This window comes from Salvelinus alpinus, chromosome 16, assembly GCF_045679555.1.
Source record: "Salvelinus alpinus chromosome 16, SLU_Salpinus.1, whole genome shotgun sequence".
NCBI lineage: Eukaryota > Metazoa > Chordata > Actinopteri > Salmoniformes > Salmonidae > Salvelinus > Salvelinus alpinus.
In genome coordinates, this window is record NC_092101.1 from 48,560,524 (window position 1) to 48,576,102 (window position 15,579).

At 43.1% G+C, this 15,579-nt stretch overlaps 1 protein-coding gene across 6 annotated transcripts in view; it reads left to right on the top strand.

Annotated features, from left to right (window-relative positions):
• rxrgb (retinoid X receptor, gamma b) overlaps positions 1-9,254 on the top strand; it is an 84,120-nt gene extending 74,866 nt beyond the window's left edge. For all 6 annotated transcript variants that reach the window (XM_071346500.1, XM_071346501.1, XM_071346499.1 and 3 more), the window contains 3 exons: positions 4,691-4,915; positions 7,891-7,996; positions 8,731-9,254. In XM_071346500.1, coding sequence (XP_071202601.1) covers positions 4,691-4,915; positions 7,891-7,996; positions 8,731-8,878 — 479 coding nt within the window. In that variant the 3' untranslated portion in view covers positions 8,879-9,254. The remainder of the gene's footprint in view (positions 1-4,690; positions 4,916-7,890; positions 7,997-8,730) is intronic.
• Positions 9,255-15,579: the final 6,325 nt, after the last annotated feature.

Here is a 15,579-nt window from a genome sequence, read left to right on the forward strand (position 1 = left end):
GAATGCTCAGAGATACGGTGACGAGATCCTGAGGCCCATTGTCGTGCCATTCATCCGCCGCCATCACCTCATGTTTCAGCATAATAATGCACGGCCCCATGTCGCAAGGATCTGTACACAATTCCTGGAAGCTGAAAATGTCCCAGTTCTTTCATGGCCTGCATACTCACCAGACATGTCACCCATTGAGCATGTTTGTGATGCTCTGGATCGACAACATGTTCCAGTTCCCACCAATATCCAGCAACTTCACACAGCCATTGAAGAGGAGTGGGACAGCATTCCACAGGCCACAGTCAACAACCTGACCAACTCTGTGGGAGATGTCACGCTGCATGAGGCAAATGGTTGTCACACCAGATACTGACTGGTTTTCTGATCCACACCCCTACCTTTTTTTTCTCGGCGACCAACAGATGTATATCGGTATTCCCAGCCATGTGAAATCCATAGATTAGGGGCCTAATTTATTTATTTAAATTGACTGATTTCCTGATATGAACTGTAACTCTGTAAAATGTTTGAAGTTGTTGCATGTTGCATTTATATTTCTGTTCAGTGTATTTAGCAGTGTTATGGCCTGGGGGGTAGAAGCTGTTCACGGTCCTATTGGTTCCAGACTTGGTGCATCGGTACTGCTTGCCATGCGGTAGCGGAGAGAACACTCTATGACTTGGGTGGCTGGAGTCTTTGGCAATCTTTAGGTCCTTCCTCTTACACCGCCTAGTATAAAGGTCCTGGATGGCAGGGAGCTCAGCCCCAGTGATGTACTGGGCTGTACGCACTACCCTCTGTAGCGCCTTGCGGTCAGATGCCAAGAAGTTGCCATACCAAGCGGTGAAGCAGCCAATCAAGATGCTCACAATGGTGCAGCTGTAGAACTTCTTGAGGATCTGAGGGCCCAACGCTGAGCTGTAGTCGATGAGCAGCATTCTCACATAGGTGTTCCTCTTGTTCAGGTGGGAGAGGGCAGTGTGCAGTGCAATATAGATTGCGTCATCTGGGGATCTGTTTGGGCGGTATGCAGATTGGAGTGGGTCCAGAGTGTCTGGGATGATGTTGTTGATGTGGGCCATGACCAGCCTTTCAAAGCACTTCATGGCTACAGATGTGAGTGCTACTGGGCAATACTAATTTGTAACTCACCACCTAGATTCGGTCTTATGTAGCAGATTTTGAATGTCTGTTTTTTACATTGGATGAAAGTAGAGACTCACAGCTATAAAATGGTATATCATACACTACATTTGAGGAAACAATGGGAAAGTAATTATGCTTTGAAAGTTGATCAACTTGTAAACTCATTTTTTGATAAAACCGTCTTTCAATGTTTTGGTACTACTATTGGAGAGCCCTTCTTTGCCTACACCCATTCAGCATTGTTCACACCCTCTTAAGCCTTAGCCCCACCCATCTCTTTAAGGGTTGATCCGAGCGTTCTGTACTAACTTGCCAGCTACGTCCAGACATCTAAGAGAGAGAACAGCTCACTGAACATTACTCGCCCTAGCAGAGCTGGGTAGGCTGTTATGTTATCCAGAGCGTTGGTTACTGCAACTGTGCTGTCAGATTGTCCGTTCGTAAATTCAGAGCGTTTTGCGTTCAGAGCGCACACTGGACGCTCTGGCCAATAAGTAGAGTTGGTCGGAAAGCTCTGACCTCACAACGACAGTCAAGCACCCAAGCTAACTGGCTAACACTGGCTAGCTACTTCCAGATGGATAATGAGAGAACACCCCACTCTGACCATTTTACTCACCTTAGTAGCGCTGGTTAGGCTGTTTATCCAGAGCGTTGGTGACTGTAACTGTGCTGCTGGCAACAATTGAATTACACTTTACTGACACCGGACATATTCAACAGGTGTTGAGCGTTCAAAAATTCTGCGGTCTGGCACACTGAGTCTTTTGTTAAGAAATGTAGCTAGGTAGCTAGCTAGGTAAACAATTAATCCCAACTCATGACGTAACGTTAGTTATCGAGGCAGCCAGCTAACGTTAGCTAGCTAACAGTACACTTTAACTTGAAATGTAAATAATTTATGTCAAAATTAGAAACACGTAATATCTGAAAATCTTACCCGTTGTCTGAAATCGGAGTAGATAGCCAGAGCGAATTTACCAGCTAGTACGTCTATCAACAAAATCAGAAACGTGTAATATCTGAAAATGTAGCTAGCTAGCTAGACTATATTACCCGTATACATCATGGTTGGACACGTCTCCTGTCTGATGCCATGCATGGTTGCCCTTAGTTTGAAGATGTAATCCAGACAGTTGTTTTCTCCATCTCCTTAGCTATCATACTCGAATTCCACTGATTTCAAAACTTGGTCCTCCAGAAAATGAAGAGCATACACATAACGTTAGCTAGTGAGCCAGCCAGCTAATGTTAGCTAGCTAACAGTACACTTTAACTTTACATTAGGTTTATGCAGTTTTACGCAATACATTTCTTTTTAGACATACTGACCAGCCCCAATAGACAGACGCGTGCTATATGGCAGACCAATCCAAACTCTTTTTTTCGACATGTCCAGCCCACTCATTATCTTAGCCAATCATGGCTAGCGGGAAGTTTACTCATAAGCCTATGATAAAAAAGGAGTTTATCAATGAATTTGATGAAATACTAACGTAAGTCTGCCCCGCATTTTTCACATAGGGATATTTTCTAAATAATGAAGCAGATTGGCAAAGGACAGTTGGATAAATTAAGTAGGAACAAAATAAATATTCATTACACATTGGTATTTTGTTTGATGTTCTACATTATATTTGCTTGATTTAATTGGTTATCATTCCTCTTTGTCAAGATTCAATTACATTACTATGAAATATTTTTCCATAGTGTGTGTATGGAAGCGGAGCGGAGTCAGGTGCAGGAGAGCAGGGAGTTGTGAACAGGCGCACACTTTATTGAGGCAGGAGAAACCAACAGACGGACGCCACTGCGTCGAAACCTCCAGCCAATAGGCAAAAGTGCAAAACACGCAAACAGTCACAATAATTATGTTCAAACAAATAAACATACCTCGTATGTAAACACGGAATAAACACGGAATAAACGAACACCAGTCTAGCGCGTCAAAATTGACACGTAACACAAAATAATTTCACACAAAGACATGATGGGGAACAGAGGAATAAATACATGTAGTGTGATTGGGGAATGAAAACCAGGTGTGCAGGGAACAAGACAAAACAAATGGATAAATGAAAAATGGAGCGGCGATGGATGGAAAGCCGGTGACGTCAACCGCCGAACGCCGCCCGAACAAGGAGAGGAGCCGACTTCGGCGGAAGTCGTGACACATAGCAATATTTCCTTTTCCGTAGCGTATATTGATGACGTAGTCCATTATAACTTTTAGTTCGATTTTAGAGTAAAGTTTGAGCTTTGGTTAACACCATTATATTACTGGTTCTTTTTTATTGCGTTTTATTTCCGTCAAACAGAGGACTCTTGCTTTGTGTAACTACCACATGTATTAACAGAGAACAAGAGAACAAGTTTAGTTTCAAAACAAAAAACAACTGCTTAATTGAGCTCCCGAGTGGCGCAGCGGTCTAAGGCACTGCATCTCAGTGCTAGAGGCGTCACTACAGACCCTGGTTCGATTCAAGGCTGTATCACAACCGGCTGTGATTGAGAGTCCCATAGGGCGGCGCGCAATTGGCCCAGCATCATCCGGGTTAGGGTTTGGCCAGGGTAGGCCGTCATTGTAAATAAAAATTTGTTCTTAACTGGCTTGCCTAGTTAAATAAAGGTTAAATAAAATTAAAATTAAAAAATATAACACCAGCTGTTGTTAACAAAGCGACAACACCCCTCATCTTACCCGAGCCTGCCGAACGGCCTTGACGATGAAATGGAAAAGCCAGCAAGATGAACTGTATATTATCCATGTCCTTGTTCCGCCACGACTCTATGAAACATAGAATATTACAGTTCTTCAGGTCCCGTTGATAGGATAGTCTCGAACAGAGCTCCTCCAGTTTGTTCTCCGGTGACCGTACGTTCGCTAACAGAACGGAGGGTAGAGGCGGTTTATTTGCTCGCCAACATCGTCAGGATTCTGTCTCGTCTGCCTCTTTTGCTTTCTGATCCCCAGAAGCTTGTTTCGGTCAATGGCAGAGATATTATGTAAAAAAAATAAAAAGTTAAGATCAGCGTAAAAAACAACCACAAAATATCAGAATTGGTCAGGAGTCAGTAAAACGGGCTGATTTCCACTGCAGCACCTCCTTTTTCTCTCATATCGATGTTGCATCCTATAACGAAATTCAACCTGGCCTGGTCATTGCATAAACCAGTTCCCCACCAGAGCCATATCTGCAATGAACATATTGGCAACAATGACTCTTTCAAAAACACCCCAACGCTGACCTCTGCTGGTGGGATATTTCAAACACTAACCCTAAATGCAGGAGAGGAAATATCACACCGCATCACTAATGAGCTGAAGACGTTTTAATAGCCAGATCGGAAACCGAGAGAGAGAGAGAGAGAAAGAGAGAGAGAGAGAAAGATACATGAAGAGAATAGGAGATATTTGAAGATAGAGTGAGAGATGAGAGAGAGATGAGACAGAGAAATTAAGAGCGAACAGTAGATAAACCCTAGCATTCATGCAGTGACGTTGGTTGCCAAGTAAAGATTCCTGTGTGTTTATCTGTTTTATGTTCAGGCTGGAACGAGCTCCTCATCGCGTCCTTCTCACACCGCTCTGTCACGGTAAAAGACGGAATCCTATTGGCCACGGGTCTCCACGTCCAGAGAAGTAGTGCTCACAGTGCCGGAGTGGGCTCCATCTTTGACAGAGTCCTGACAGAGTTGGTGTCTAAGATGAAAGACATGCAGATGGACAAGACAGAGCTGGGCTGCCTACGGGCCATCGTCCTCTTCAACCCAGGTCAGTGGGTCATACCTGCTCGCAGGGGCGTCAAGCACCCCAAAAACTCTGAGGGGGCACAAAGTACGTGAGGATGGCTAAGTTGGAGAATTTAGATTTTTTTCATACAACTGATACAGCTTTTTCCTGCAATCTAGAGCCATCATTATGTGCATATCTAAGCAGACCTCTTGAGCTGTCTGTATCCTCCTGACTGATGGTTATTTTTCCTTAAGAAACTAAATGTGCGTCTTATTCAGTACATTTAGTTATTGCTTGCTTTTCTACCAACCTTGCCAGCAGGCATGTCAGCTAAGATAGTTAGACAAGCTAGCTACTCTAACTTGATTGATAGATCTGACATGTCTTTTTGGTATCTAGTTATTTATTTATTTTTATTTATTTAACCTTTATTTAACCAGGTAGGCAAATTGAGAACACGTTCTCATTTACAATTGCGACCTGGCCAAGATAAAGCAAAGCAGTTCGACACATACAACAACACATAGTTACACATGGAGTAAAACAAACATATAGTCAATAATACAGTGAAAAGAAATATAAGTCTATATACAATGTGAGCAAGTGAGGTGAGATAAGGGAGGTGAAGGCAAACAAATATATGTATAAATAAATAAAAATATAAAAAGGCCATGGAGGCGAAGTGAGTACAACACAGCAAGTAAAATAAAAACTAAAAAAACACTGGAATGGTTGGTTTGCAGTGGAAGAAAGTGCAAAGTAGAGACAGAAATAATGGGGTGCAAAGGAGCAAAATAAATTAATAAATAAATACAGTAGGTAAAGAGGTAGTTGTTTGGGCTAAATTGTAGATGGGTTATGTACAGGTGCAGTAATCTATGAGCTGCTCTGACAGCTGGTGCTTAAAGCTAGTGAGGGAGATAGGTGTTTCCAGTTTCAGAGATTTTTGTAGTTCGTTCCAGTCATTGGCAGCAGAGAACTGGAAGGAGAGGCGTCCAAAGGAAGAATTGGTTTTGGGGGTGACTAGAGAGATATACCTGCTGGAGCGCGTGCTACAGGTAGGTGCTGCTATGGTGACCAGCGAGCTGAGATAAGGGGGGACTTTACCTAGCAGGGTCTTGTAGATGACCTGGAACCAGTGGGTTTGGCGACGAGTATGAAGCGAGGGCCAGCCAACGAGAGTGTACAGGTCGCAGTGGTGGGTAGTATATGGGGCTTTGGTGACAAAACGGATGGCACTGTGATAGACTGCATCCAATTTATTGAGTAGGGTTTTGGAGGCTATTTTGTAAATGACATCACCGAAGTCGAGGATTGGTAGGATGGTCAGTTTTACAAGGGTATGTTTGGCAGCATGAGTAAAGGATGCTTTGTTGCGGAATAGGAAGCCAATTCTAGATTTGACTTTGGATTGGAGATGTTTGATGTGGGTCTGGAAGGAGAGTTTACAGTCTAACCAGACACCTAGGTATTTGTAGTTGTCCACATATTCTAAGTCAGAGCCGTCCAAAGTAGTGATGTTGGACAGGCGGGCAGGAGCAGGCAGCGATCGGTTGAAGAGCATGCATTTGGTTTTACTTGTATTTAAGAGCAGTTGGAGGCCACGGAAGGAGAGTTGTATGGCATTGAAGCTCGCCTGGAGGGTTGTTAACACAGTGTCAAAAGAAGGGCCAGAAGTATACAGAATAGTGTCGTCTGCGTAGAGGTGGATCAGAGAATCACCAGCAGCAAGAGCGACATCATTGATGTAAACAGAGAAGAGAGTCGGTCCAAGAATTGAACCCTGTGGCACCCCCATAGAGACTGCCAGAGGCCCGGACAACAGACCCTCCGATTTAACACACTGAACTCGATCAGAGAAGTAGTTGGTGAACCAGGCGAGGCAATCATTAGAGAAACCTAGGCTGTCGAGTCTGCCAATGAGGATGTGGTGATTGACAGAGTCAAAAGCCTTGGCCAGGTCAATGAATACGGCTGCACAGTATTGTTTCCTATCGATGGCGGTTACGATATCGTTTATGACCTTGAGCGTGGCTGAGGTGCACCCATGACCAGCTCTGAAACCAGATTGCATAGCGGAGAAGGTGTGGTGTGATTCGAAATGGTCGGTAATCTGTTTGTTGACTTGGCTTTCGAAGACCTTAGAAAGGCAGGGTAGGATAGATATAGGTCTGTAGCAGTTAGGGTCAAGGGTGTCCCCCCCTTTGAAGAGGGGGATAACCCCTCTTCAACCTCAAATGAGGTTGGGAGATTGGGAACTTATCTGAGCTAGCTAAAGCCGACGTCATAACATTTATAAGTGGCTAGTAGTATTACAGAGAAAAAAACGAAATCAAATATATATTTTTTTTTATGTGAGGGGGCACGTGCCCCCGGTGCCCCCTATGGGCATTACACCTCTGTCTACTTAGTTACACCAACAGTTATGATACTGCTTTGTTAAATGACTTTTCTGTGTTCTCTGTGTGGCGTATGAGGTAAGGAATGAGGTTGTTGATGTATTATTGGATGTGACCTTTTGGTCTGGGCTGGATGGTCTTCATGTTAGCGGACATGACCCATGACAAGGAAACCACAATATATTACTATGAGTCATTGTAATGTTGGTGTCGGTGTGATGGCTCACCGGGCAGCATGACTGTATCTTAATGTTCTGGTGTGAGTGACTAGGACTAGTATCCAGGTTGACTGAAGTGGAGAAGGAGAGGGTTTGTCTAACAGGAGAAGGTAGGGGCGGACTGGGATCAGAAATCAGCCCAGGCAGTTCTAACACACCAGTCCATTGTTTTTCTAAAGGCCCCCCACACCGGCCATTTTTGTTCACTAGAGGCCTTCATTATTAGCCAAATAATGATAATTCTATGCAAAAATCTAGATTTAGACTGGCTCTCACGGGCCTAAAGATGGACCAGCCCATCTGGCATTTGCCTGAACTGACCTATGGCCAGTCCGTTTCTGAGAAAAGGTGAATTTATAAAGGCATCAGACTGACTGTAAATGCTCTGCTGTTCCAGATGCAAAAGGCCTGTCAAATCCACCAGAGGTGGAAGGGCTGAGGGAGAAGGTCTACGCCTCGCTGGAGTCCTACACCAAAGCCAAGTACCCAGACCAGCCCGGCAGGTACAGTATTCACAGCTCATACAGACAGGGTTGGGGTCAAATCGAATTGAGGTCAGTCAATTCAAGAAGTAAACTGACATTCCAATTCAATAATTGACTTCTCAATAAGATTCTCAATAAGCTTCTCAATAAGCTGTAAAAGGAGAAGATATTTATGTCAAACTTTTTCATATTCAAATCACTTCCTAAATTGACTGACTTCAATTAGAATTGACCCCAACCTTGCTACAGACCGGACACATCCCAATACAATCTGATTGTAATTGACCCCAACCTTGCTACAGACCGGACACATCCCAATACAATCTGATTGTAATTGACCCCAACCTTGCTACAGACGGGACACATCCCAATACAATCTGATTGTAATTGACCCCAACCTTGCTACAGACTGGACACATCCCAATACAATCTGATTGTAATTGACCACAACACTGCGACAGACCGAACACATACCAATACAGTCTGATCACTGCCCTTGTCTCATTGGAATTGACCACTTATTTTAAAGAAATGGTTTTCCTTTAATATTGTGGACACCTATCGGGCACTCTTACTTATTTGTGGTCATGAGGAAAAAGTTACAGGAAAGTGAGCCATTCCTTGAAAAGAGGACAATGAGCAAAGAAAGAATATTATGACATAATAATGATATTATGACATAATAATGATATTATGACATGGTCATAGCCAGGTTTTTAATCTTTGTTTCTTGTGACTCTCCCTCCTCCTAGGTTTGCTAAACTGTTGCTGCGTCTCCCCGCCCTGCGCTCCATAGGCCTCAAGTGTTTGGAGCACCTGTTCTTCTTCAAGCTGATAGGAGACACGCCCATAGACACCTTTCTCATGGAGATGCTCGAAGCGCCACACCAAATCACATGACACGAGTCTCACTTCCCTCTGTATATACTCCCACAATGTAATTGATATGAAGATGAAACTCGATTCAAGTTGTAAAACAGATGTATTTTGTACAAAGAACAAATTATTATTAATGTCAACAATTTGTGTTTTTTGGGGGGTACGAGGAACGTCCGGTTTAAGGGAGTGGGGTGTAAAAAGAATACACTGTTAAAACACAATTCTAATCAAATTTTGTAAATAGATAATTTCAGGTATCCATTTTAAAAGCAACCCAAAGCAATATTGAAAATAATATTTTATTAAAAGATGAATTGTATAAAACTGAAAACCGTCCCTAAGTTTCTAAAAAATGAATTTTAGAATTCTTCCAGAATAAAATAATATACAATTTGGATTTTTGGAATAGTTTTTTTTTGTGATGTTTCTCATGCCTTTTCACAATGATTAAACAGACTAGGTGGTGCTATACATCACACATTCATATAGAGTCAGGTCCAAAATTATTGGCACCCTTGATAAATAGTGAGCTATATTGTATGCGCCAAAAAATATATAACAATTATATTATTTTATACTAATACATTCCTCAACTAAATAGATTTTGTTTAACAAGTAACACACAAAAAATCTCTAAAAGACGGGTCAAAATGATTGGTACTCTTGGTTTTTAATACTCCAGCACCCTCCTCTTATGAGGATAATGACACTGAGACTTTTTCTAAAAGGTTTTATGAGACTGGAGAACACATTGGGATCTTAGACCATTCCTCCATACAGAATCTTTCCAGATCTTTGATATCCTTCGGTCTGCCCTTATGGACTGGCCCTCTTCAATTCAAACCACAGGTTTTCAATGGGGTTCAAGTCCTCAATTTCATTAAACATAAAAATCTCATAAAAAGCCTTAGTGTCGTTATCCTCGCAAGGGGAGGATGCTGGAATATTTAAATCTCTTTGAGAGATTTATTTAACAAAATCTCTTTCTCTGAGCAATTCTATTAGTGTAAAATTATATATATTTAGCATATAATAATATAGCTTAGTATTTATTTTATTCTGTTTATTTTTTGCTCATCTTTATCAAGGGTACAAATTATTTTGGAACTGACTATGTGGTTTTACATCAATCAATGTAGGTTTACCCAGGTACGGCCATCTGAGGTACACTACTGCGTCTGAATGTCTTGTTTCCTTCAAAGAGCCACTAGAGGTCGTGAGTAGATCTACTGGATGTAGACCTACCGGTAGTTCTCAGCGCTAGTGGGGCATTTAAGCCCTGAACAGCGCCTGACAGGCAGCCCTGTCTTCCAGGATGCATTCAACCCCCAAGACCAGAACCTATCTCATGCAAGGAACAACAAGCTGTCGAGCCACATTCAACCCGAGCCAGAAAGCTGAAGCCTAGATGGAAACAGGTAATATAACTAGCTTCTTTCAAAATTAAGGCAACTTTATAATGATATATCACTGATATTATATCAGACTGATTTGATGTAGATTAGCAATCTTTTTATGTTTGTTAGCTAGCTTGCTAGCCAAGGCTGCAAACAAGCGCACTTGGCTAGCTAGTCTTGTGAGCTACCTAGCTAGTCAGCTAGGCAGTCTTGTTAGCTACTGTAGCTAGCTAGTTGTTATCTTGCAAAACTGATATGCTTATAATTATAAGGGACACTTCATGTTTTGTGGATAATATTTACAATTACAGAGCTCTCTCCATGTTTTCTAGGTGGTAAACATTCTGCCTGAGGGGGAGGGGCCTGAGGTGGAGCAGAGGGGTGAGAGGTAAACGTTCTGCCTGGGGGGAGGAGTCCAGAATAAGAACAGAGGGGCAAGTGACCCCTTCAGACTAGAGCTGTGGACCCCTTTTGCTCCCCAATTTCGTGGTATCCAATTGGTAGTTACAGTCTTGTCCCGTCGCTGCAACTTCCGTACGGACTCTGGAGAGGCCAAGAGCTGTGTGTCCACTGAAACACAACCCAGCCAAGCCGCACTGCTTCTTGACACAATGACCACTTAATCCTGAAGCCAGCCACACCAATGTGTCAGAGGAAACACCGTGCACCTGGTGACCGTGTCAGCGTGCGCCCGGCCTGCCACAGGAGTCGCTAGTGCGCGATGGGTCAAGGACATCCCTGCCGGCCAAACCCTCCCCTACCCTAACAACGCTGGGCCAAACCCTCCCCTAACCCGGACGACGCTGGGCTAAACCCTCCCCTAACCCGGACGACGCTGGGCCAATTGTGCACCGCCCCATGGGTCTCCCGGTCACAGCCGGCTGCGACACAGCCTGGACTCGAACCAGGATCTCTAGTGGCACAGCTAGCATTGCGATGAAGTGCCTTAGACCACTGCGTCACTCGGTAGGCTGAGCTGCAGAACTTGACCTTTGGCAGGACCCATAAATGGATAAACAATTTGGCATTTTATTTGTGTTAAAGTTGATGTGTTTCTATTCTTGTTTATATTTGACATTTTCATCCACTAGAACGTGAAGGTGGAGTCTGTGGAGGAAGAGGAAGAGGAAGAGGACAGCCACTTCTCCAGTCTGCCAATGACTAGAAGCATGAAAACAATCTATTAGAATCCTATCTTATTCCGTAAACACCCCTTAAGGTCATATGTCTTGTTGTGCTTCTCTTCGGGTTTATGTCCTCGCCACAAACACAGACCACACTGAGGACTCTCTGCTTTAGCTGTGGGGAGATCACTTCTCTGACCAAGACTACAAAGGATTCCCCCTGTTAACATGTGTCTCCTGGTGAAATGGGTTGCACTTTAATTATTATTATTTAAGCACTGTTGGTTGTGTTTTTTTTTGTTGCTATTCCAACACACTGGTTCTTGCGTACATGCTGGTGTTCTTTCTCCTCCCAGCGTGTGTGTTCTGATAGAAACACTGTGGAGGCAACGTTGAATTACACCTGTGACAATAGATGCACTACTGAAGATGATGGTTCGGTCTCGTATTACTTTGTTCCCTATTAAGGACACGACAGACCAACACTAACGTCGGCCTTGAAACAGCAGTGGCACAGCCTGAGACCACAGAATATCGGCAGTCATTTTCTGTTCCATTTCCTAATGATTCTACGTGTTGAATGGCCACAGTTCGTCGCCATCCAACAGGTGATCTACTGCGCACGGATGACGTTTCCTGTTGGTCTGTTTTGTCCTTTACACACTTGAGTCTTACCAGTTCCCGTTAGGGCTGTTCTACATGATGTCCCTCAGTGGTGACTTCATAGATGTACAGCTGCAGACCGAACATTTAGATCACTCACCACAGAACACACTAGGGCTGCATTTTTAGACAGGCAGCCTAATTCTGATATTTTGGCCACGTTTTTTGGGGCTTTTGACCAACCAGATCTTTTGCCAATAAATGGTACATGAAAAATGTACATGATCAGCAACCACTCTCCAGCTCCTGTTCTCAGTTGCTCTAATCTGGTACAATGAAGTGTGATGGTGAGCAGTGAATGGACAGAACAGAACATTCCAGTGGTTCCTGTGAAGCACATGCTTCGGGACATCGCCATGCTTCTATAAATGACAAATGTCTGAATCTGGTCCTAAGTAAATAACTGTCAAAGACAATGGTGAGTATAAGTGGGGGTATTTTTTATTTTAAACGGCTGCTGTATTCCATGTGCTCTGAGTAGATATTTTAGTGCATGATAATCATGAATGAGATTAGTCCCCTTTAGCACCGTCTTGTATGTAAGGCTAATTACTATCTGACAGTATGGTCCATCAAAACAATATTTACAAAGTACAAATTCATTGTTTTCAGTTTATCAAATGACTTATTTCCAGTTTAAGTACAGCAGCTCAACGAAAAAAGACAACCGACTAGAAGCTTGACAGGAGACCGAAAGAAAGCCAGGGGCGTGTTTACGTGAAACACAACATGCAGATTGAAATGAGAATGTACAATGTGGACAAACCATCTATTATCCAATAGGGTGGCATTGTAGAAGTTATTCTATGTACTGTATTTCTATCTGCAGCATTCTGAAATATGCTCGTAGAAGAGAATACCCCCTACAGTAGACATTTAAACGTGTTAACCCTCTCGAGGCTGCCGGCCCAGAAGAGAATACCCCCTACAGTAGACATCTAAACGTGTTAACCCTCTCGAGGCTGCCGGCCCAGAAGAGAATACCCCCTACAGTAGACATTTAAACGTGTTAACCCTCTCGAGGCTGGTCCATGAACTGATTCATGTCATACAAAGGTTAAGACATCTGAGAGTTGCCTAGCTCAGAAGGAACCTCGATCAACAAGCAGATTTACATTTTAGTCTTACGGTTCAGGATCAGTATGGGTTGGCATCATTCTACTAGTACGTAAACAATCAAGCAATGAGAGTGTACACCTGAAATGGCCCTCTAGTTCCACTACTTCTGGTCAGGACTAGTAATGTACTATACAGGTAATAGAGTCATTTTAAGACACACTCACCTCATGTTAAACTCCTATTTCATGATATAAACAGTGAAATATAAACAAGAAGTGTCTTGTTATTAAAAAATAAAAATAAAGTGTTGGCACATTAATTCCAAACGAACCGATAACTCGTCCTTCCCATTCACAATTAGAGACATCAGATTTCTTCATCAACATCATCCCTTAAATCAACAATTGACTGGACTGGACTGATTCAAGTAAAATAAACCTAGTCCCTCTTCAGAAATTAAGACAAAATCTCAGTTTGCAGGAGCTGAAAGAAAGCTGAACCCTCCCAGCCTGGGCACTGTAGAGGACCTCTAGCTTTGGCTACGGAGTGACTGAAGGGACAAAATGCACACAGTTACACCCAGGGAGAGAGATATGGGACATACAGATCATACACAGCAAAAGCCTCAATAATACTACGTTGTTTACATACCCTACATTACTCATCTCATATGTATATACTGTACTCTATACCATCTACTGCATCTTGCCATCTTGATGTAATACATGTATCACTAGACACTTTAAACTATGCCACTTTTATATGTTTACATACTCTACATTACTCATCTCATATGTATATAGTGTACTCTATACCATCTACTAAACCTTGCCTATGCTGTTCTGTACCATCACTCATTCATATATTTTTATGTACATATTCTTTATCCTTTTACACTTGTGTGTATAAGGTAGTTTTTGTGAAATTGTTAGGTTAGATTACTCGTTGGTTATTACTGCATTGTCGGAACTAGAAGCACAAGCATTTCGCTACACTCGCATTAACATCTGCTAACCATGTGTATGTGACAAATAAAATTTGATTTGATTTATTTTATTTTCATTAAAGACCCTGAAGAAGGATTAAGAATGACACAATATACAAGAGTTGAATATGCATACAGTGTCCATTCTAATTTTAATAAAGGACATGTGGGAAACTATTCTAGCACACAAACACAACAGCGTAGAACAGAGCAGTGAGAAATACAAAGGGATAATGGGACCCACAGAGTAGGAGAGAGTGGGGTTGAGCCCAGAGAAAGGGATAATGGGACCCACAGAGTAGGAGAGAGTGAGGTTGAGCCCAGAGAAAGGGATAATGGGACCCACAGAGTAGGAGAGAGTGAGGTTGAGCCCAGATAAAGGGATAATGGGACCCACTGAGGGGCCTTCGGCATGTTTAGGTTGGGCAGGTTGCCTGTGCTGACTGGATTGCCTGCGTTCTCTCTGTGTTGTTGGCTGTGCCTCTATGGAAGCCACTGGGCTCACAGCACACTGGCTGTCTGTCGCTGGCCACTACAGTCATGCTGCCTAGAGACCTAGCTAGTCTGGAGCGGCACAGGGAGCTGGCATAGAGGAGGGAAGGGGTTAATTCAGTCGCATCAGCCTATGAGGCACTTTGACTGTTAATATGCCTGCATGGAGATTTGCTCATGAAACATCCTACAAGGCAGCATCTTGACTTATCAGCCTCTGAGGCTGCTATTGAATCTGATCAAGCTCTGAGGCTGAAAGTTAATCTGAACAGCCTGTCAGGAATGGAGCTATGTAAATGTAAATAGTATCCACAAAACATGAAGTGTCCCTTATAAGCATATCAGTTACGCAAGATAACAACTACCATAGATAACTAGCTAGCTAGCTAGCTAGCTAGCTAACAAGACTGCTTAGCTAACTATTGTTCATCTACAACAAATCAGTCTGATATCATTATAAAGTTGCCTTAATTTTGAAAGATGCTAGTCATATTACCTTTTTTCCCCTTTAGCTTTCTGGCTTTGTTTGAATGTGGCTCGATGGCTTGTTGTTCCTTGCATGCGATTGGCACTGGTCTTGGGGACTGCATGCCTGGGAGACAGGGCTGCCTGTCAGGCGCTGTTCAGGGCTTAAATGCCACACGCGTGTTCTCAGCTGTAGAAGCTGGACAATGTGCTGTGTGTTGTATTTAAACGATAGAGGGAGGCGTCCAATATAAACTAATATCCAGTGCAAAGAACAGAGGAAAGTATAAAAAACAGAATCCTCCGAATTAAGATGAACGTGGGTGAGATGTGACTGTGAAAGCTTCCGTGGTCCTGGTCCCGGTCCCACCACCACCCGTGGGACTACGGGATGGCTGGCAGGCGAGGTGATACACCCGACCGGGCCACCGGTGAGCGTTGCCTCTAGGCTACCTGTCGAATTCAAGCGTTTATCTACATTTCTCCAGCTTCGTTTTTGGACGATTTTATTGTCGATACTGAATATCGTACGCTCAC